The sequence below is a fragment of the Nerophis lumbriciformis genome, linkage group LG10, assembly GCF_033978685.3.
Source record: "Nerophis lumbriciformis linkage group LG10, RoL_Nlum_v2.1, whole genome shotgun sequence".
Taxonomy (NCBI): domain Eukaryota; kingdom Metazoa; phylum Chordata; class Actinopteri; order Syngnathiformes; family Syngnathidae; genus Nerophis; species Nerophis lumbriciformis.
In genome coordinates, this window is record NC_084557.2 from 36,854,299 (window position 1) to 36,876,485 (window position 22,187).

A 22,187-nucleotide genomic window follows, 5' to 3' on the forward strand; every position below is an offset into this window, starting at 1 on the left:
AACCTCCCGGGACAAATTTTCTCCCGAAAATCTCCCGAAATTCAGGTGGACTCAGGTCCCCCCCCCCCCCCCCCCCAGTTGAAAGTAAGCTTTTATATCTACTTGTGTGCATTAGTTAACTTAACAATGAGCAAAGTATGAGGTGACAGCATGCAGGATGGATCACTAAGCAAGTTCAAAGGGGTGGGTGCAGTTGAAAAATAAAATATAATGAGATTTAAGGATAACAAGAACACTTTCTTCGGTCAATCTAACTTTCCTCTCCGGTGCCAATGTTTTTCTTCCCACCATTAAATATTAAAGCCTCACTTTGTAGATACATGCAAACTCACCGGTCACTTCATTAAGTACGTCAACATAGTGTAATAAGATCCAAGATACAAGCGCAGTCTCAAAACTGTATACTTTTACAACGACAACAATGAATGGCTCTTCAAAATAACATCATTTGGACACCTTCTTTACTAAGACAAAACCTCTTGATATGATGCGGTCTTGTGGAGGTAAATATTGCCAACAAAACAAACCACAGCCATAATAAGAAGCATATTTTGACAAATGAATACCTGACCATTAAAACGGAGCACCTAAAAGAATATGGCGGTGTACCTTTTTGAGAGACATTTCTGTAGCCTTCCGTCTAGGTCCATTTTGTGTACCTTATCAATGGTAAAGTATAATTGTTATAATCCCCAAAGTCCTAAACAGCTGATAGTGCAGCCAGGATGATGTAAACATGTGCTAGAAGCCATAATTAAAAGCTCAATACACAGCGGTAAGGCAAATCTTGAAGGATAAAATAGACAATAAAACAACATCATGTTAAAAATGATGAATAAAAGTGAATAAAATAGAGATAATGGCAATAATCCAAATGCCAATAAAGTTGTTTACCACTGTCAACTGGCTCCGGACATGACGGCGATAAATTAGAATCTTTATTTAAAAGTTAAATATTTTCATAGCTTGAGCATTAAAAAGCCTGTTTACCACCTTCTAAATATGTTCAACATTATGAGAGACATGAAATAGCCATCTTTACATTATTATGTTTCAATATAGCAATGCTGCCTAAAGCTGAGCCAATCATTGGCCACCATTCTGCACATGGTGCTCTGATTGGTTTGGCCTCCTCTAGTGGCCAATAATACTGTAATATTAAGGTTGTTTTTTTTTAGCCATTCTTATTTTTTAATACTTGAAAATGCTACATTTAAAAAAATCAGAAATGTGGTGAAGCGGCAATATTTGAAGCCATTATCAATATTAGTATATTGATAATGGCTTCAAATATTGTTTTAAATGCCTTAACTATACTTACCGTATTTTTCGGACTATAAGTCGCAGTTTTTTTCATCGTTTGGCCGGGGGTGCGACTTATATTCAGGAGTGACTTATGTGTGAAATTATTAACACATTACCGTCCATCCATCCATTTTCTACCGCTTATTCCCTTTGGGGTCGCGGGGGGCGCTGGAGCCTATCTCAGCTACAATCGGGCGGAAGGCGGGGTACACCCTGGACAAGTCGCCACCTCATCGCAGGGCCAACACAGATAGACAGACAACATTCACACACTAGGGCCAATTTAGTGTTGCCAATCAACTTATCCCCAGGTGCATGTCTTTGGAAGTGGGAGGAAGCCGGAATACCCGGAGGGAACCCAAGCAGTCACGGGGAGAACATGCAAACTCCACACAGAAAGATCCCGAGCCCGGGATTGAACCCAAGACTACTCAGGACCTTCGTATTGTGAGGCAGATGCACTAACCCCTCTGCCACCGTGAAGCCCAAGTTACATTACCGTAAAATATCAAATAATATTATTTAGCTCATTCACGTAAGAGACTAGACGTATAACAGATTGTTTGGTAAACGTATAGCATGTTCTATATGTTATAGTTATTTGAATGACTCTTACCATAATATGTTACGTTAACATACCAGGCACCTTCTCAGTTGGTTATTTATGCGTCATATGACGTACACTTATGCAGCCTGTTGTTCACTATTCTTTATTTATTTTAAATTGCCTTTCAAATGTGTATTCTTGGTGTTGGGTTTTTATCAAATAAATGTCCCCAAAAAATGCGACTTATACTCCAGTGCGACTTATATATGTTTTTTTCCTTCTTTATTGTGCATTTTCGGCCGGTGCGACTTATACTCCGAAAAATACGATATACCACTACAAGCACGCCCTATTTCAAATACTACTGATAATAGGTATTAAACACAAATTTGTACTTTATATTACCTTGTATACGTCTGGCCACTTATTGTACTTTTTGCTTAGAAAATGTACCTCTGAGTACGAAGTTGAGAGACATTGTACTTTATGGGCTATTAACACTCTTTACTGTTACGGTTCACTTGCACTACTGCCAAATTGGGCAACTAAACCTACAGGGGTGGAGTAAACAGTATGGCCTCTATCAAACAGGTCACGTTGCCAGTTTTTCCCCGCCCTGGTAGTGGTCCTTAAAGGATCTGATACTGTGCAAGTGTACTTAATGTGCAGCATTTTAGTAGTCGTAAACAGTAGACGGCATTCTCTTGACTCACTGATGTAAAAGGTGCCAGGCGCTTGGTTGCCTTCAAACTGAAGAATGAGGAGGTTGCTTGTTTGACTGTCATGACGGAGCCAAAGGGCCACTCCTAAGATCACTCCTCCTGCCAGCTGCAAGGAAGGAAAGGACACGGTCACTATCACATCATAATCATTTGCAACCTAAAACATCTGACTGAAACGTAAAACCAATAAGATCAAATTGGTGGTGTACAGATCCTCTGGGAGTCTGTGAACTGTCCATTGGCCTTTAAGGGAAGTGATGAGAGGACATCCTGACACGGCCATGACCTATGCTATAAGTCCATGGCTGCAAAAAGCAAACTCCAGAATTCCTTTCTCTCAACTGCCTCCAAACAAATGTGGACCACATAGCTAAGATTTACCACACATTATCCCATTTTCTTCCGAATTTTGAAGAAATTATTTATACAACCCAATCGACACATTCAACGCCACGACCGTACTCCATTGTTCTCCAAAGAGACAGGAAGCTGAATCCTCTAGTTGAAAAAAAAAAGGCAGTTTTTCACAATGACAGGGCAAAACCGACAGAGGAAACACTCATGTGTGGCATGTCCAGGATATGCTGCTTGTCTAAAAAAAGACAACAAAAAGCCAATGGAAATTCACAAGCAATCAATGCAAAGTGTTTGCGAATAACACATTAAGTCATGAAGGTAGATGTGATGATGGCTAAAAAAACCCTAAAAAAAACCCCCTGTTAATAGTCTCACGTTTAAGTGTTCTGATGTGAAGGCTTCTGTGACAAATGATGGGTATGTAGTTTCTAAGGAGAATAAAGCCTAATCCCATGAAATCAAAGGCCACCCCTTGTGAAATGCCCTGCTCTGCAGAAAAAAGCCAGTAGTAAAGGGCGATGCTGCTCTACAATCACAGTAGAGCAAGCCGGAAAAATCATCAAGCATCAAATCCATAAACCCCACTGATGTTACACCTCTAATGCAGCTCAGTCAAACAAACATTTTTTTGGAAGCAAAACTTTCAAAAAGCAAAAAGATACAACTTACCCAGAAAATAAAATTAAAGAAGAATAACATATATTTAATGCATTGCGTACAGCCTGTCACCGCCATCTCGCCAACTTCTTGTCTTTTTAAAAAAAATCTGAGACCAGTCTAGTCCAGGATCCCACAGAGTCTCTGCCAGTGGAGGTATAAGAGCCTCTAAGCTGCAAACTCCTCCTTTATAATGAAGAGTGAAAACTGAGACAGAGAACTGCCCACCAGGAGGGGAAGACTGAGGGAATGTCATGGCCCCCCCGTCTGTACGTTTGAACAGGGAACCCCACTTTGTTGAACAAAAGTCTTGGGTCACTCACAAGTCATTTAATTGTTTTGATGAACTTTGTTAACAGCGATAATTTTGACACAAAAATGTAAATAAAAGGGCCAGGGTCGGCTGCCCTGGATTTTTTTCTAAAACGCTCAGCATTTGAATTGTACTATTGAAGGGGGGAAAGAAAAAAAAAGTAACGACGTGCAGTACCGGAGTCCAACAGAGAGGCAGCAGCTGTGTAAAGTAGCCTGCAGTCAGCCTGCCTGAACCTCCCCTGAAGAAGTACTTCAGCAGGGAAGCATGTAAACATGAATATTCTGACTTTTTTTTTTTAAACAAAAAGGACTGTGACAGATTGTCAGCAACACCAGCAGGTGAAGATTCAGGTTTGTGAATTGTATTTCAAGGATTCAATGAACTTTACTGTCATAGCAGCACACACGAGATACATGAGATTGCACAACATTTCGTACCAGAGGTCCCAGATTGGTATCTATTGATACAGAGCACCATCTGAGTTTAGCAGTCTAACAGTTTCCAAAAAGTTGCTGTTTCTCAGAGTGGTGGTCCTCCTCTAGATGCTCCGCAGTCTGCTGCCTGAGGGGTGGGGGGCATACTTGCCAACCTTGAGACCTCCGATTTCGGGAGGGGGGTTTGGGGGGCGTGGTTAAGAGGGGAGGAGTATATTTACTAGCAAGAGAGAGAGAGAGAGAGAGAGTACACAATCGCTACACAAAGCACAGCTGTCTGTGATTGACAGCTATGAACACCAATCATTGCATTCCGCTGTCAAAATCTGGGCCTGGCTTAAGCCCAGGTAAGCCTGTGTATTAAGGAGGCCCTGGCAGCAGCTTTTTGAGGGAGTAGAGATGCTGGTGTGCCTTCTTGAGCAGACAGAAAGTGCTGTGGCTCAAGGTAAGGTCCTGGGTAGATGAACCCCAAGATACCTGATGCTGGAGACCACATTCCCAGCTGCACGGGGGAGCGGGTTTCTAACATTCCTGAAGTACACCACCATCTTCTTGTTTTTTTTGTACATTGATGCACAGGTTCTACCTCCTCTCTCTGTACTTGGACTCATTGTCTGTGATGTTTCCCACTACTGCTATGTTATAATAACACAATATAACAGCTGGGGTGTTTAGCAGTGCAATCATATGTCAGCAGTGCAAAAAGGAGGTGCTCAGCCCACATCCCTAAGGGAAGCCATGCAGTGCTGAGGGTGATGGAAGAGAGGAGAAGGCAGCGTTGTGGATCATGATAGTCCAGGACCCAGTTCGCAAGTGAGGGGCTTTTCATTTGAAAGGTGCAAGATAGCAAGGTAATATTGCTAATCTTTTTTTTGTTTGTTTGCTAATCTTGTTTTTGTTTGATTTCATAAAAAAGACACAAATCTTGTTCCAAATATGGAAAAAATCCAAACAAGCTTGTATAATAATAGTTTTTCTTGGTGTGTTTCAGTGATTTTTGTCTGCTATAAGGTGGTTGGAATTATTAAAGTTAAGAGGCTGTATCATAAAAAAGCAATTTTTTTGCACATGCTAAAAACAACCATCACTCATCTAGGCGAAACCCTCATCTTCTTCACTCCTAAATCCGAGCCTGAAAAAGACAAAATTACTAGAATTACAGTAAGTTTAACTTTGTACTTTAAGTTTAACTTTGTAAAAGGGGCGGCACATAGACTGCAAGAAGGAATTGTTTAAATTTTGGTGAAGACCTAGATAAAGTAGTTGTTAACAGTCACTATGTCACTACTGCGTTAAAGTAAAGGTGCACCACTTCATTAGGTATCCGTGCAACAATATGCTTATTTTTGTGTTAATAGTTAAGTTTGTAGTGGTGTACAACTGCACTGCATCATACTAAAATATTTTCTAATTTTATCACTGTTGTGTTCTTGTTAGTCAAATGATTAATCAGATTAGTCCCAATTTTGAATGTGGATTAATCATGATTAATCACAGGTTGTTACTCGTTCGCATAATTTTAATTAATACAAAAAAAAATATGGACACAAATGCACTGTTTTTATCAGAATGTCATACAGGAAAATTGTTTAACGTTTTACTTGAATATTGAATAACATCATTTATTTTCTCAAAACTTGCCAACAGTTTTATCTTAAATCCCATCTTGGTGTATTTTGGATTGAAATTTGAAATACAATTGTGAGATTATTCTGAGTATACACATGAATAATGCAATATTTTTGTGATCGATCACGAGTTATGTAATCATTTTTGACAGCCCTATTTGTTGTACCTTTTTTTTTCTAGCTCCGCCTTTGCCGGTTCCAAGGCACAGATGATAAAGGAGGAAGGTTGAGTGCAGTGTTATAAGCTCAGCCCCTGGGAAATCTTGCAAACGCTACGTACGCCAATCGAAAAAAGGCTGGGCTCTCAAGGGCCCTCCACCAACCCCCATCTTGGAGGCACACGTGCGGTCGTTATGACGAGGCTGCCTCAAACCCACGGGGGTAGGGTTTCCCTGAAGGAACACCAGGAAAGCCACCACTCATTAACATCGTCAGAAACAGCTTCCACATAGCAACCTGGAATGTACTGACTGTGAACGAACCTGGTCACCCTCAGCTCATCCCCAACAATTCTCCTGGCTCACAGTTTCTGGCCTCCAGGAAGTCAGGTGGCCACAGGATGGCGAGGCAATAGTGTGTCACAACAAGATCATGTGGAGCGGTAACCCCACCCTCCGCACACAGGGTGTGGCTATTGCGATCCACATATGCCACGAAAACTCCATCACCACTTGGAAGCCATTAGGTCCACTGCTTTTTTCGCAGCCTTACCCCCCTAGCAACATTGCAGACGACCAAACCAAGGACACATTCTATGCACAGTTGCATTACAAGCTACGCCACATCTGCTGCCACAACACCATCATCATTCTGGGGGACATGAATCCCACAAGAACACATCATTGGTCTTTTTCAATCAAACCTCACCAATGACAATGGAGAACGCGTGCTTAATGCCTGCGCTGCCCACAGCTTTAAAATTCTAGGCACTAGGTTCCAACACCGCCAGATTCACCGTACTACCTGGTATTGTAATACAGGCACAACATCCATGGTCATAGAACATACTATGATCAGTGGGCGCTGGAAAGTTGCTACATCTTGCCGTGATGCCACAATGCGTAACTAGGACAAACTGACCATTGTCTCCTCGCAGCGACTCTGAATCTTCGTTTCCGCCATCCCACACGTGTCAGTGCTCAACACTGTTTCATAGACACAGACAATGATACGTTTTTCAGCACTGAGTACAAACATCTCTTCTCAATAGAAGTTGCAAATCATTTTGCTGTTCTCGGCCATAGAGAGAATCTTACATACAGTATGCATGGGAGAATATCACCACCACACTCCCCTCAATAACTGCAGATGTCCTCGCCGTTTGACGCCAGAGCACTCAACCTTGGGTATCGGAGACTTCTCTTGCTCTTGTTAATCGATGTCGAAAGGCGAGACTACTGGGGAATGAGGAATACCCCTGTCTAAATCGGGAGAGAAGGCACGGTCTACTCTCTCCCGTTCCATTGGACAAGATGAAGCTGTTTGCTGATTCTGGCATTGAAGGTTGCCATGTCACTCAAGACCCGCCATCTATCACCAAACTGTCGGATGTCATCAAGGAGCTTCCATCTGGTAGAGCCCCAGGTGCAGACAGAGTCACAGCAGACATGATGAGAGCTGAACTCACCACTGTCACCCACCAGCTTGAACGTCGACAATCATTGGTACTTTAACTTAACTTTGCCAGATCATCTGTTCCTCAAAACTGCAGAAACTGAGTCATACTTTCTCTCTATAAGAACAAGGGTGACCGTTGAAACAAAGCCATCTACCTGCCCATTACACTTCTCTCTGTCCCAGAGAAGGATCACTGAGACGTATTCACCCTCTTGTGCTCAGCAAACGGCATCTACAACCGACTGGCTTCACTCCACATCGGTCAACAGCGGATTTAATTCTGGCTGTAAACATCCTTGCCCAACAGAGGAGGAAATATTGCCAACCTCTTTATGCAGCCTACGTTGATGTGAAGTCAGCCTTTGAGTCCCTGGACAAAAACGTTTGCGAGGTACCAGAGTTCCAAGGAATCTTCATGCAAACACCACCTGTGCAGTAAAAGTAGAGGGTGGCATGTCAGATCATTTTGTTACCACCACTAAAGCCCGACAGGATTGCGTTGTGGCTCCAAAGCACTTCAATATCGCTGTTGACTAGTGAATCCAAAGCACACTGCACCGCTGCCCCAGTCTTGGAGTCAACTTCTACTTTTGCTTCACAAACCTGTGCTACACTAATGATGTTGTGTTGTTCTCCACACAGCTGGATACCATCACCAAAGCATTGTCAGTATGAGCGGAAGAAGCCTTACCCCTTGGCCTTACCGATAGCTGGGCAAAGACAAAAATGTAATCACTGTCCGACTTAATCCCGGCCCCAACACAGGTCATTACCATCCAGAAGCAGCAGGTCGAATATTATGTTTATCCTGGATCCAAAATTGACAGATCTTGCTGGTCGGATCCTGAAGTTGCACGTTGTCCGCAGCAGACTCACGGTGCTTTCGGTCGCCTCCAAAGAGTCTGGCGCAGATAAAAACGTCTACAAAGATGCACATCTTCAATTCCTGCATGGTGCCAGTGCTCCTGTACGGATCTGAATCTTGGACTGTTTCCGCAGAGACTACTTGCCGCCTTGATGCTTTTCACAGGAACTGGCTCCGGAACATCCTCCGTATTCGGTGGTTCCACCATAACACAAACAATGCCGTTTACAAAAAAGCAGGTTTTCGTACTGCTATTTCCACCGAAATAAAAAGGGGAAGGCTGCGATTTCTCGCCCATGTAGCAAGAATAGATGACCGAGTTACAGTCATACAGGCTCTCATGGTGTGCACGTGCCCACCACCCAGGGGGTCTACGCGGCATTCTTCGGCTTACCTGGACGTCCCAGATGACATTAACCAGGCCCCTGTTGGATCTTATCGCCCTCACCAAGCACCGCCATGCCTTTAGACGGAACCTATAAGAACCTATAAAATAAACAACATTGCACCGGTCGCCCATAGGGATGATGTTCGAAACCGGTTCTCCCGGTTGTTCGATAAGAAAAGAACCGATTCCATGGACTCGAATCCCTTTTTGAGAACCGGTTCTCGTTATTGAGGCCACTATAGTAAAGAAAAAGAGTTGGTTCATTATTTGAATCCCTGGGAACGAATCCCGTCCCCCAGGAAATGACCTGTGGCACGTCCCAGGAAATGACGTAGCTCAGTCATTAGGCGGCAGATACATAAGCAGCAACAACAATGGACCGGAAAAAACGCCTCAAGGCATGGCTTCATTTTACAAAAAAATACGACGAGGAAGCGGCTATCTGCAATTATTGCCAGGTTTCGCTCTCATGTAAGGGGGGGGGGGGGGGGGGGGGGAGTACAACAAGCATGATGAAACATGTTCAGGCCGTACATAACCTGAAGGTTAGAGAAAGGTGTCGTGGAGAAGCAGCGACAGAGATGACGAAGCAAACCCCTCTTCCTCTACTTCAACCTGCAGCGCCAATTCTAGTGATAGTGCTGGTGAGTAACTAACGTTAACTGTTGCCGGTTAATTTCCATATCTGCTCACTCGTAGCCTTTAGGCTAAAATAACGTTACCTCTTATGTCAACCAGGACTGCAGTAATGTTAGCTGGACTAATGTTACCTAAGCATAGTCAGTGGCTAACAGTAACGTTAACGTTAGCCTTTTTGTATGTGTCTGATAACGTTAACGGTATCTTGTAGCCTACACCACTCCAGAGTTTGCAGGTATGTCTAATAAACTAGTGCTTTCTTTCTTTCTTTAGTTTATTTCGTACATGAACACACTTACAGAATAACACATCACAGTTTCATATCATTTCACTTTACATCATGTCCGAAAAGGAGTAGGAAGAAGTAAAGCTTATTTAATCCTACCCCTTTCCCACTTCAGAGCGTTTACAAATATATACATCATTTACTGACCTTTTTATAATAAAATAACATCTGTGAATTAGTATATACAACAGTTTTGTAATATGTAATTAATTAATTCAGTCATTATTAATATACTGAGATGAAGAATATCTTATTTTCAATAAGGTTGAAAGTATTTCTCATTATTCTTCTTTGTACTTTGTAAGCACTATTAATTTGAACAACCTCTTAAAGTGGATCATATCAGTACAATGTTTAACGTCATTACTTAATCCATTCCGTCATTTAATTCCACATACTAATGCTAAAGACTTAATAACAGACACCCTAGTCTTCACATTCAGCTAATTTCCCCCCTAATTCTATGCTGTGTCTGTCCCTCATTTTCCCTCCAGGACATGGACGTGCAGTCATTCCTGGAGGAGGCCACACTGATGGACCCCAGAAGGATGTTCCAATAGCAGCAGAAGTGCACTTTTTGGAGAGCTGTATTTTTTTCAGTTTTGTGCCCAAGGGACTGATTTTATTTAACACTGTATTATTATTTATACACATATAGTGATCACAGAGACAGGTTGTTTTTATGTTACTGTACATATTTGTTTTTCTTTAAAAACCCAATCAGGTGAAATTACATAATCTCCCACGACACACCAGACTGTATCTCACGGCCGCGGCACAGTGGTTGAAAAACACAGCGATAAGTAATGAATAATTCCGCTGGTAATCACAGTGTTAAAAATAACGTTCAACATATAAAATATTCTCATGCATTTTAATCCATCCATCCGTTTTCTACCGCACCTGTTCAATAAGTCGCATTAATGGTAAGAATTATTTTATTCGTTATTGGTTAGCTTCAGAATAACAATGTTATTAAAAAGAAGAAGATACTTATTATACTCTTAAAATGTTGGTCTTACTTAAAAATGCACACATTTAGTCGTATTCAGTGTTAAAACATATTATATGGCTCTCACGGAAATACATTTTATAATATTTGGCTTTCATGGCTCTCTCAGCCAAAAAGGTTCCCGACCCCTGTGCTATAGAAATGATCGTCATCTAAAAAAAATTAATAAAATGTATTTTGAAATATATGTAAAAATACTAAATACAAATGATAAAAAGATAATACAGTGAGAATAATAGTAGTATTAACAGCAATAAATACAGTACAATTGAAAATAGGTTAATTTAAGTTAAATTGAGATAAATAAATAATGAATGAATAAACAAAACATAAACAATAAATAAATCCATCCATCCATTTTCTACCGCGTGTCCCTATCGAGGCCGCGGGGGGTGCTGGCGCCTCAGCTGCATTCGGGCGGAAGGCGGTGTACACCCTGGACAAGTCGCCACCTCATCACAGGGCCAACACAGCTAGACAGACAACATTCACACTCACATTCACACACTAGGGCCAATTTAGTGTTGCCAATCAACCTATGAGAATAATAGTAATAACAGAAAAATAAGAGAATACAAATTAAGAACCTAATAGAAAACTATGCCCCCTTTTCTCTTTCTACAGGCAAGAACTAAGTGTGCAGCTGTACCTAAAAAAGTGTCCTCAACTGTTTTTAGCCTAAATGGAGCACCTCCTCCTTCTAATGTACAACAGCGCCCTCTGCTGACTAATTAAACACAAGCCAAGCCTCCTTTGTTATGATGAGCCACACATGAACAGTTTAGTTGACTCTCTTCTTTCCAAACAGAAGTAGATGACAGCACGTGGTACCAGTGCACATGAGTGTGATGGCAATTACAACTTGCATCAATCTTCATTGTTTTTCATGCATTATTAGTGTCCCACAGAGCACATTGCAGACACATTCTTCACGCAAAGGAGGTAATGTATGGAGATGATTGTTGGGTTGCATGATCCAACATTTTGGATCTTTTTCTTTAAGATCAAGCTCCACTCCCCCTTACACGCACTGCCTCCCAATATTGACTGCATGTGTGCCTCTTTGTGCCCCAAAATTGCCAGAGTGAGGGAGGAGAGGGAAGTGTTGCTGAGACAAAGAGCCGCAGGCTGTGCGTCGGTGTGAAGGAGGAGGGATCGAACACCAAGGAGGACCATCATCATCATCATCATGCTCGTCATCATCATCACCAGCAGCAGCAGTCACCTTGTTGTCAAAGTCATCAAGCAGATCATTAAATAGGTGAAGAAGAAGAAGAGGAGGAGTTGGTGTTTCCTCCTTGGATCTTGGTGATGATAAGACGTCCATTGCCGTCCATGTGATGCCATTGGCTGCGTTCATTTTGGATTTCGCCCCCAGCCTGGCAGCACATCTTTTAGCGCCAAAGTGCCCCGCCAAATGCTCGTCGAGCTGTGGTGAATTTTCCCGCTGCTGCTGCTGCTGCTGTTGGCGGGAGACGACAGGTGTCTCCGCGCGCCGCTTTTTCCCGCGCTCGCACTCACCTTTGCGACGATGAGGGGAACTTCCGCGAGCGATGCCTAAGGGACGCGATGGGCCTGAGCGACGACAAGGATCGCATCGTGATCAACGTGGGAGGGATCCGGCACCAGACGTACCGCAGCACCCTCCGCACCCTGCCCGGCACGCGTCTGTCGTGGCTGGCCGAGCCAGACGCGCCCAACCACTTTGACTATGACGCCAAGATCGAGGAGTTCTTCTTCGACCGCCACCCGGGGGTCTTCGCGCACATCCTCAACTACTACCGGACAGGTAAGCTGCACTGCCCCGCCGATGTGTGCGGACCTCTGTACGAGGAGGAGCTGGCTTTCTGGGGCATCGACGAGACGGACGTGGAGCCCTGCTGCTGGATGACCTACCGCCAGCACCGGGAGGCGGAGGAGGCCCTTGATAGTTTCGGCGGGGGGGGACTGTTGGATCTGGGCAGCGACGACGCCGAGCCCGACCAGGAGCACGGAGAGGACGACGTGGATGAGATGACGAGGAGGCTGGCGCACGGAGACTCTCCTGACACGCGGAGTGGGAGCTTGTGGCGCCGCTGGCAGAAGCGCGTCTGGGCTCTCTTTGAGGACCCTTACTCCTCCAAATATGCAAGGGTAAGTTCTTTGCATCCTCCATTATAACTATACGATCCAAGTCAGTGTTTTCCAACCTTTTTTGAGCCGAGGCACATTTTCTTCATTGAAAAAAATCCCGAGGCACACCAGCAGCAGAAATAATTAAAAAATGAAACTGTAGACAATAAAAAGTTGTTGTCGCAATTGTTGGATATGAATTTAAACCATAACCAACCATGCGTCACTATAGCTCTTGTCTCAAAGTAGGTGCACTGTCACCACCTGTCACATCACTCCGTGACTTATTTGGATTTTTTTTTATGTTTTCCCGTGTGTATTGTTTTAGTTTTTTTTTTTTTTTCCTGTTTTGTTGGTATTTTCCTGTAGCAGTTTCATGTCTTCCTTGAACTCTTTTCCCGCACCTGCTTTGTTTTCGCAATCAATACTATTTAAGTTGTGCGGACGCTATCCTTTTTCGTGGGGACATTGTTGATTGTTATGTCATGTACGGATGTACTTTATGGACGCCGTCTGCTCCACACGCTGTAAGTCAGGTGTCGGGAACCTTTTTGGCTGAGAGAACCATAAAAGCCCAATATTTTAAAATGTATTTCCGTGAGAGCCATATAATATTCTTTAACTCTGAATACAACTAAATGCATGCATTTTTAAGTAAGACCAACATTTTTAGAGTACTGTATTTTTCGGACTATAAGTCGCAGTTTTTTTCATAGTTTGGCCGGGGGTGCGACTTATACTCCGGAGTGACTTATGTGTGAAATTATTAACACATTACCGTAAAATATCAAATAATATTATTTAGCTCATTCACGTAAGAGACTAGACGTATAAGATTTCATGGGATTTAGCGATTAGGAGTGACAGATTGTTTGGTAAACGTATAGCATGTTCTATATGTTATAGTTATTTGAATGACTCTTACCATAATATGTTACGTTAACATACCAGGCACGTTCTCAGTTGGTTATTTATGCGTCATATAACATACACTTATTCAGCCTGTTGTTCACTATTCTTTATTTATTTTAAATTGCCTTTCAAATGTCTATTCCTGGTGTTGGGTTTTATCAAATAAATTTCCCCCAAAAATGCGACTTATACTCCAGTGCGACTTCTATATGTTTTTTTCCTTCTTTATTATGCATTTTCGGCCGTTGTGACTTATACTCCGGAGCGACTTATACTCCGAAAAATGCGGTTTAATAAGTCTCTTTTTCTTTTCAATAGCAGTTATTCTGAAGGTAACAATAATAAATAAAATACTTCTTACCATTAATGCGACTTCTGGTGCTGTATGGTTTTGCTGATGGCTTTGTAGTCTGGTTGATACGTGGTTATTTTTAACACTATGATTACCAGCGGAATGATTCATTGCTTATCGTGTTAAGCAATGTCAGCTAGGATTTATCTGAGAGCCAGATGCAGTCATCAAAAGAGCCACATCTGGCTCTAGAGCCATAGGTTCCCTACCCCTGCTGTAAGTCTTTGCTGTTGTCCAGCATTCTGTTTTTGTTTACTTGCAGCCAGTTCGGTTTTAGTTCTGCATAGCCATCCTTAAGCTTCAATGCCTTTTCTTAGGGGCACTCACATTTTATTTATTTTTGGTTTAAGTTTTAGATACCTTTTTACCTACACTCTGCCTCCCGCTTATTCTGATCATGACAAACCATGTTCCCGACATCTACAAAGCAATTAGCTACCTGCTGCCAACTACTGATATGGAAGAGTATTACATGGTTACTCTGCCGAGCTCTAGACAGCACAGACACTCAACAACAACACATTTGCGGATTATAATTGCTGGTTTGCAAAAAATATTTTTAACCCAATTAGTTGAAATTACATAAACTCCCACGGCACACCAACATTTTCTCACAGGGATTGAAAAACACTGGTCTAAGTTATGGCCATTCATTGACTTTCAAAAAATCAAGCATATAACCAGCTTGTTTCACATTTATATGAGAAATAATTCTAACAGGATACCAGGATTTTTTTTTTCAAGATTATAAAACTCCAAGAACATTTTCATGAATCACACATAAAAAGTGCATATTTCTAGCAGACATTCAGAGTCTCTTACATGGGTAAATTATTGCTACTTGTTGCTAGGCAGAGACAGAACTCAAAATGCCACTGACAAAGTGATCATATTTCAGTCACATTCACAGGAACAGGTGTCTCCAATAGTGATGTGACCTTCATGAAAGAGTCCGAACCTTTTGAACAGCTCTTATAAAAGGGTTCATATTAGGATGTATTTATACCAGGGGCAGCACGGTGCAGCAGGGGTTAGTGCGTGTGCCTCACAATACGAAGGTCCTGGGTTTCTGTGTGGAGTTTGCATGTTCTCCCCGTGACTGCGTGGGTTCCCTCCGGATACTCCGGCTTCCTCCCACCTCCAAAGACATGCACCCGGGGATAGGTTGATTGGCAACACTAAATTGGCCCGAGTGTGTGAATGTGAATGTGAATGTTGTCTGTCTATCTGTGTTGGCCCTGTGATGAGATGGCGACTTGTCCAGGGTGTAACCCGCCTTCTGCCCGAATGCAGCTGAGAAAGGCTCCGGTAGAAAATGGATGGAGTTCATTGCATCCTCCATTATAACTATAGGATCTAAGTTATGGCCATTCATTGACTTTAAAAAAATCAAGCATCTAACCAGCTTGTTTCACTTTTATATGAGAAATAATTCTGACAGGATACCAGGATTTTTTTTTTAAGATTATAAAACTCCAAGAACATTTTCATGAATCACACATAAAAAGTGCAATAACAATGTATTTCTAGCAGACATTCAGAGTCTCTTACATCAGGGGTCCCCAACCTTTTTATGCACCACGGACCGGTCTAATGTACAGGCATTATTTTCAGGGACCGGCTTTCCACTTGTGCCAGATAAATACAGCAAAAATAAGTGCATGAAAACGCTAAATTGTTACAATCAACCTGCAGATGGAAATCATCCTTTGTCTACAATCTCTATTTTATATGTTCATTGATGTGCATTGTATCATGTCACAAAGTTCTAACAAATGGCAACTTCCTGTGAGGAGTTGTATTGTACATCTATAAACAAGCTTATTGGTGTGTCTAGTGGGACAGGCGAAAGTTAAGTCGGACAAATTGCAGTCGTTTACAAATTATTTAATGTTTTTGTGCGGCCCGGTAGCATGGACCGGTGGTTGGGGACCACTGTCTTACATGGGTAAATTGTGGCCACTTGTTACTAGGCAGAGACAGAACTCAAAATGCCAATGACAGAGTGATCATATTTCAGTCACATTCACAGGAACAGGGGTCTCCAATAGTGATGGGACCTTCGTGAACGAGTCAAACCTTTTGAAAAGCTCTTATAAAAGGGGTCATATTAGGATGTATTTATTTATACCAGGCATAGGCGCCGATCTACATTTCTGCCAGTGGGTGCTCTCTGTGTGTGTGTGTGTGTGTGTGTGTGTGTGTGTGTGTGTGTGTGTGTGTGTATATTCAAAAAAAAAAAATAGACGTTCAGTGAAGTTAATATCCCATATGATTTGTGGCTTTATTATTTTGTAAAACGGACCAAACTCGCCACAAAATTAACTACAACAGCATTGATTTTTCAAAAATTATTTTAAAGATTTAAAGTTTCCATCAATCCCACGTGGGTGCTCGGCATTGTCCGTGATCGGCGCCTATGATACCAGGGGTGTCAAACTCATTTTAGATCGGGGGCCACGTGGAGAAAAATCTAATCCCAAGTAGGCTAGACTGGTAAAATCAAAGCACGATAACTTCAAAATAAAGACAACTCCGGATTGTTTTAAAAATAGAACAAGCACATTCTGAAAATGTACAAATCATAATGTTGTTGGTTTGTTTTTTACACTTACATGTTGTTGTTAATAGTATTCTATCTTTATTTGTCGTTATCTATATTTTCTGAATAAATTATGTGATAATGTTAATAATCAGTCAACTCATTGGTGTTCATTTTCAATCTATCAAGATAAAAAAATGTATATCAAAATCAAATTACAGTTTGTTATTTATGTAGTTTGCTCATTTTCCTCAACTGATGCACTAACATCACGTGGTTTATTTTGTACATATGTAGCATCATCTACAAAGATACAAAGAATTGCTATTGCGACATCCAGTGGACACATTTAGAACAGCAGTTCTTTCATTCAAAAATTTCAGGTACATTTTTATACTTAGGAAACTCATCCCGCGGGCCGGATAAAACCTGGTTTGACACCCTTGATTTATACATGTAAAACACTTCCTTGTGGTCTATTTATCATGTAAAAGTGGTGCTTTGGTCAAATTTTTGCATAGACTTTGTTTTACAGACCACCTTCAAGCCACTTAATGAATGTGCCGTCTTATTTACGTGCCTCCAGGCCAAGCCCGCTTTGACTGCGTCTCCACCTCATCAGCAGTGTTGTAGTTTTTAGCGCTCCCCTGGTGTCTACTGACAGATATAAGTTAAAACTACACTGTGCGCTACCTTTTATTAGAAATGGCGACTGCGGAGGATGCATGTGCATATACGAGCCAGTCTGCCCTACAACAACAGAATAGAGAAAAAGAAGGAACTTATTGATTACAGCTTTGGACTACAATAGAATGAAATAGCAGAGTTGAGCTAAGCTCTTCAGGTAAACCTCTACCATATCCAATGACGTAACTAAGCCAAAATACATCACTAAAGTCTCAAATTCCCCACGGCTCATATGGAGCAAGTTTGAAAGAAGGCAAGATTGTTTTATAAGTATCACCGCCATGCCTGGTTTAATTTCAAATCTTGGGGATTTATGCAGATCCCAAACACACAAAAACAGGTAAGAAAAGTTGGTGTTCCATAGTAGAGTCATTTTAGGTGGTCGCTGTGAAACTCATTTTACTTGAGGGTCACATCACAGTTATGCCTGCCTCTACCCAGTAACGGTCATTATAAATGTGCATCGCCTAATGATATTATTACTAGTGCTGTCAAATGATTACATTTTATATCAGATTAATCACACTTTTAAATTTGGATTAATCATGATTAATCACATATTTAATCTTGTGATTTAATTGAAATAACATTTTTTGTTAAGTTAATTTAAATTAACTTAACAAAAATACCCCAATATGTGTACACAAATGCAATTTTATTATCAGAACGTCATACAGGAACATTTTTAAAATGTTTTACTTGAAAACACGTTTTTATTTGCTTAAAATGTGGTAAGGGTTTTAGCTAAAGTCCCGTCTGGGTTTGTTTTAAAGTGAAATTTACCAGCGAGAACACCAGACTGAGTCTCCTCACTCATCTTTGCACTGACGCATGCATTGACTTGATCACCGACCATAAAGCGACCTGCTCGAACTCGCAGAAAACCAGGTATAGGAGCATGCGGTCATAAAAAATTGCATGATTAATCTGCGTATTAACATGATTAATGTGATCATTTTTTGTGCTTAATCCAGTTAAAACTAGTTATTTTTGACAGCCCTAATTATTACACAAGTGTCTATCAATGTATCATATTTTCTTACTAACAAATTGATGGATAATTTGCTTTGAAATCATAAGCAAATATTTAGGGATTAATGATAACAAAACATTTATTGGAATATCTTGTTGCATGATCAGATATACAGTATGTTGCATCCAGTACAGTTTTTCAGTCAAAATTGAACAAACAAATACATTTAGTAAAAATCAAAATCATTATTTCCAGGCTTTCATAAGTCACATGAAATAATGTGGTGAGTCAGAGTTTTAAGTGAATTTTAAGAACCGATTTGCATTTGCAAGCCATTTTATCACAAATTTTTAGGAAATGATTTTGGAAAGTAGTTCAGGTGTGCACACACTATGCAGGGTGATTTGTATCTTTTCCTAATTTTTATTCTGCATTTATTGATATTTGTATATACATAGAGACATACTATTCTTATTTATTATTTTTGTATATTATTTTTTGTACTTTTTAAGTGAGGGAATATGTAAAGTAGTGACATCATTGTCAATGCATACAGGATAGATATGGTATCACCCTATGGAATGTTTACAATGAAAACACAAGCGGAATTCAATTATTACATATATTAGATATATTGGTGGGATGTGCATGTCTGAATTATTTTTTTATCAAAATCCTATCTTATAAGTGCTACCAGGGATTGTTTCCTTGATTTAAAAAAAAAGTTACTTTTATAAAAATAAGAAATATAACAACAAGCCAACCTTTTCAACAGCTTTTTGAAAGGATCTGTCTCTCAAGATCCAGCTCCCCAAGAGCCATAAATCCCATCTCTATTTTCCAGCTGTAGTTTGTGAGCTACCAGTAGCATTACTAACATTATTTTGAGTAGTTCACTAAATTGTCAAAAATGATTTGCTTCAACTCTTAGAATTTTATAACTGTTCAATTCGGCTTGTATTTAATTTATTATTTAATTACCACAAAATAGCATCAAAACAATGACTACACTGCTTAAGGGGAGCTCTGCTTTGTAAATAAAGTACAATTCAAGTTGTTCCATTCTTAAATAAAACACAAATGGCTCACTTCTCTTTTCTTTTTGTCAAAGTAGTTCTAAACAGTTGGAGGTCGCTGCACTACAATGTTTATTAAATGACATCAATTTTAATATCATACACAAGTTCATTTATGTCAGCAATTCAACATCAAATGTGAAACTAATGTGTGATATAAACTCATTCCAAGCGAAGTGAGACATGTCAAGCCTTTATTTCCTATAATTTTGATGACCATGGCTTACAGTTTGTGAAAACCCCAAATTTTCTGAGATTTTCAATTTGAGGTTTTCATAAGCTATACGCCATGATCATCAAAATAATATGAAAAGGAGGCTTGAAATATCTTGAGTTACCGGTACATGTTAGGGGCCTATGTCTTGTATTAGTTTCACCTTGTAAATCTAATTGATGGAATAAACAAACCTTTGCACGATATTCTATTATAAACATTTTTACATGTAGGGTCTTCAGCGCTACATGCCATGACAGAAAGCCTGCAGGAACAGGAAATTGGACAAAAACACACTAGGTAAACTAGGAATACATGGTCACATACGTAAAGAGATAGGTACCGACCAAATCTCGTTGGTTCTACTGGGTACTTTTGTTGCACCAACAAACTAGGCACCGACTAAAAGCACTAAGTTGGTAGCGGAACAAACATTCATAGCCCTCAGAACAGACTCAGCCTTCACTTTTCAAAATGCGCAAGCTCGATGCTTGGATATGCCATAAACATGCTACCGACTAGCATTCGCAAGTTTACATGGCGATTTCAAAACCTCCAAATTTGGTAATCAAAACAACTAGAACAATTTTCCTTGCGGATCAATAAAGTTTGTCTAAATCTAAGTCTGAGTCTAACTAAGATGGGCATTACAATCAAACAGCTGGTGTGTAATAAATACAATACTATACAAACGTTGTACTGTAAAATACAAGAAAAGACAAGGCAGGCAAAATCAACTTAATGGCAAAGACTACTCAGTCTAGAAACTACTGCCATCTAATGTCTTGGAATTGCAACTGTATGTAAAGTCTACTTTATAATACATGTAAGAACACAATATATAACAACTGGACAGCACAGTTATCAATATTAACTCACTTTTAAATGTTGTTTTGAACGATTAAACAATTAACATTAGGTAACACATCAACACATACAAAAGTAATGAAAATGTGTACCGTATTGGTTAAATTGGTAAAGGTACAAATCCCTATTGCCACATGTGAACGTATCGCACCTGATATAATATAGACCATAATAGCTGCTTGACAAAATCAGGGTTGGGTTGAGGATCCAATCTATGATAAATCTTCAAGATCCACAATGGAAGAAAACAAACCTTTTTGTCTCAAGTCAATCAATCAATCTATCAAAGTTTACTTATACAGCCCTAAATCACAAGTGTCTCAAAGGGCTGCACAAGCCACATCGACATTCTCGGCTCAGAGTAAGAAAAATCTCAACCCAATGGGATGACAATGAGAAACCTTGGAGGGGACCGCAGATGTGGGGACCCTGGGCGACCTAATAGTGTGAGAGTCCAGTCCATAGCGGGGCCAGCAGGAAGTCATGTACAAGCAATTTTTGAATGTGATTCTGTGCAGTGACATGTGTAGCGGTTTGACAGCTATGAATCCGATGCACAATTAGTTCAAAAAACAACATTGTGAGTAGTTCATTCATAAACATCAATTAAGAAAAGGGCTGCTGTTAAATTGATTAATTTGATTAGAACAAATGATTTATATTCTGTTGCTTCCATTAATTGTTTAGTAAGTGTAACTAATACAAATTAATAAAATCAGGACTGCATGGAGTGGCCGAAACTTTAAATATGTGTCCGTAGTCCGTAGTCGCTGCACATGACAGCGGTGGTTTGTGGGGGCCGTGATCTGCGTGGCGGAGAACAAGACAACAAGAGTTTTATTTACAAACCCCGTTTCCATATGAGTTGGGAAATTGTGTTAGATGTAAATATAAACGGAATACAATGATTTGCAAATCCTTTTCAACCCATATTGAATTGAATGCACTACAAAGACAAGATATTTGATGTTCAAACTCATAAACAAATAATAATTAACTTAGAATTTCATGGCTGCAACACGTGCCAAAGTAGTTGGGAAAGGGCATGTTCACCACTGTGTTACATGGCCTTTCCTTTTAACAACACTCAATAAATGTTTGGGAACTGAGGAGACACATTTTTTAAGCTTCTCAGGTGGAATTCTTTCCCATTCTTGCTTGATGTACAGCTTAAGTTGTTCAACAGTCCGGGGGTCTCCGTTGTGGTATTTTAGGCTTCATAATGCGCCACACATTTTCAATGGGAGACAGGTCTGGACTACAGGCAGGCCAGTCTAGTGCCCGCACTCTTTTACTATGAAGCCACTTTGATGTAACACATGGCTTGGCATTGTCTTGCTGAAATAAGCAGGGGCGTCCATGGTAACGTTGCTTGGATGGCAACATATGTTGCTCCAAAACCTGTATGTACCTTTCAGCATTAATGGCACCTTCACAGATGTGTAAGTTACACATGTCTTGGGCACTAATACACCCCCATACCATCACAGATGCTGGCTTTTCGACTTTGCGCCTATAACAATCCGGATGGTTCTTTTCCTCTTTGGTCCAGAGGACACGACGTCCACAGTTTCCAAAAACAATTTGAAATGTGGACTCGTCAGACCACAGAACACTTTTCCACTTTGTATCAGTCCATCTTAGATGAGCTCAGGCCCAGCAAAGCTGACGGCGTTTCT

The 22,187-nt window shown here is 40.7% G+C and overlaps 2 protein-coding genes across 5 annotated transcripts in view; one reads left to right on the plus strand and one right to left on the minus strand.

Annotated features, from left to right (window-relative positions):
* The window catches only part of LOC133612338 (CD81 antigen-like), a 36,885-nt gene extending 24,752 nt beyond the window's left edge, over nt 1-12,133 (minus strand). The window contains exons 1-2 of one of the 2 annotated variants that reach the window (XM_061969665.2): nt 11,999-12,133; nt 2,566-2,680 (exon numbers count right to left, since the gene is read on the minus strand). In XM_061969665.2, the coding sequence (XP_061825649.1) occupies nt 2,566-2,680; nt 11,999-12,133 (250 nt within the window). Of the gene's footprint in view, nt 1-2,565; nt 2,681-3,600; nt 3,766-11,998 lie in introns of those variants that run through there. The other variant, XM_061969666.2, reaches the window with a different exon arrangement.
* Nucleotides 12,134-12,176: 43 nt separating this feature from the next.
* The window catches only part of kcnc1b (potassium voltage-gated channel, Shaw-related subfamily, member 1b), a 44,871-nt gene continuing 34,860 nt past the window's right edge, over nt 12,177-22,187 (plus strand). For all 3 annotated transcript variants that reach the window (XM_061969657.2, XM_061969656.2, XM_072913949.1), the window contains exon 1: nt 12,177-12,906. In XM_061969657.2, the coding sequence (XP_061825641.1) occupies nt 12,343-12,906 (564 nt within the window). In that variant the 5' untranslated portion in view covers nt 12,177-12,342. The remainder of the gene's footprint in view (nt 12,907-22,187) is intronic.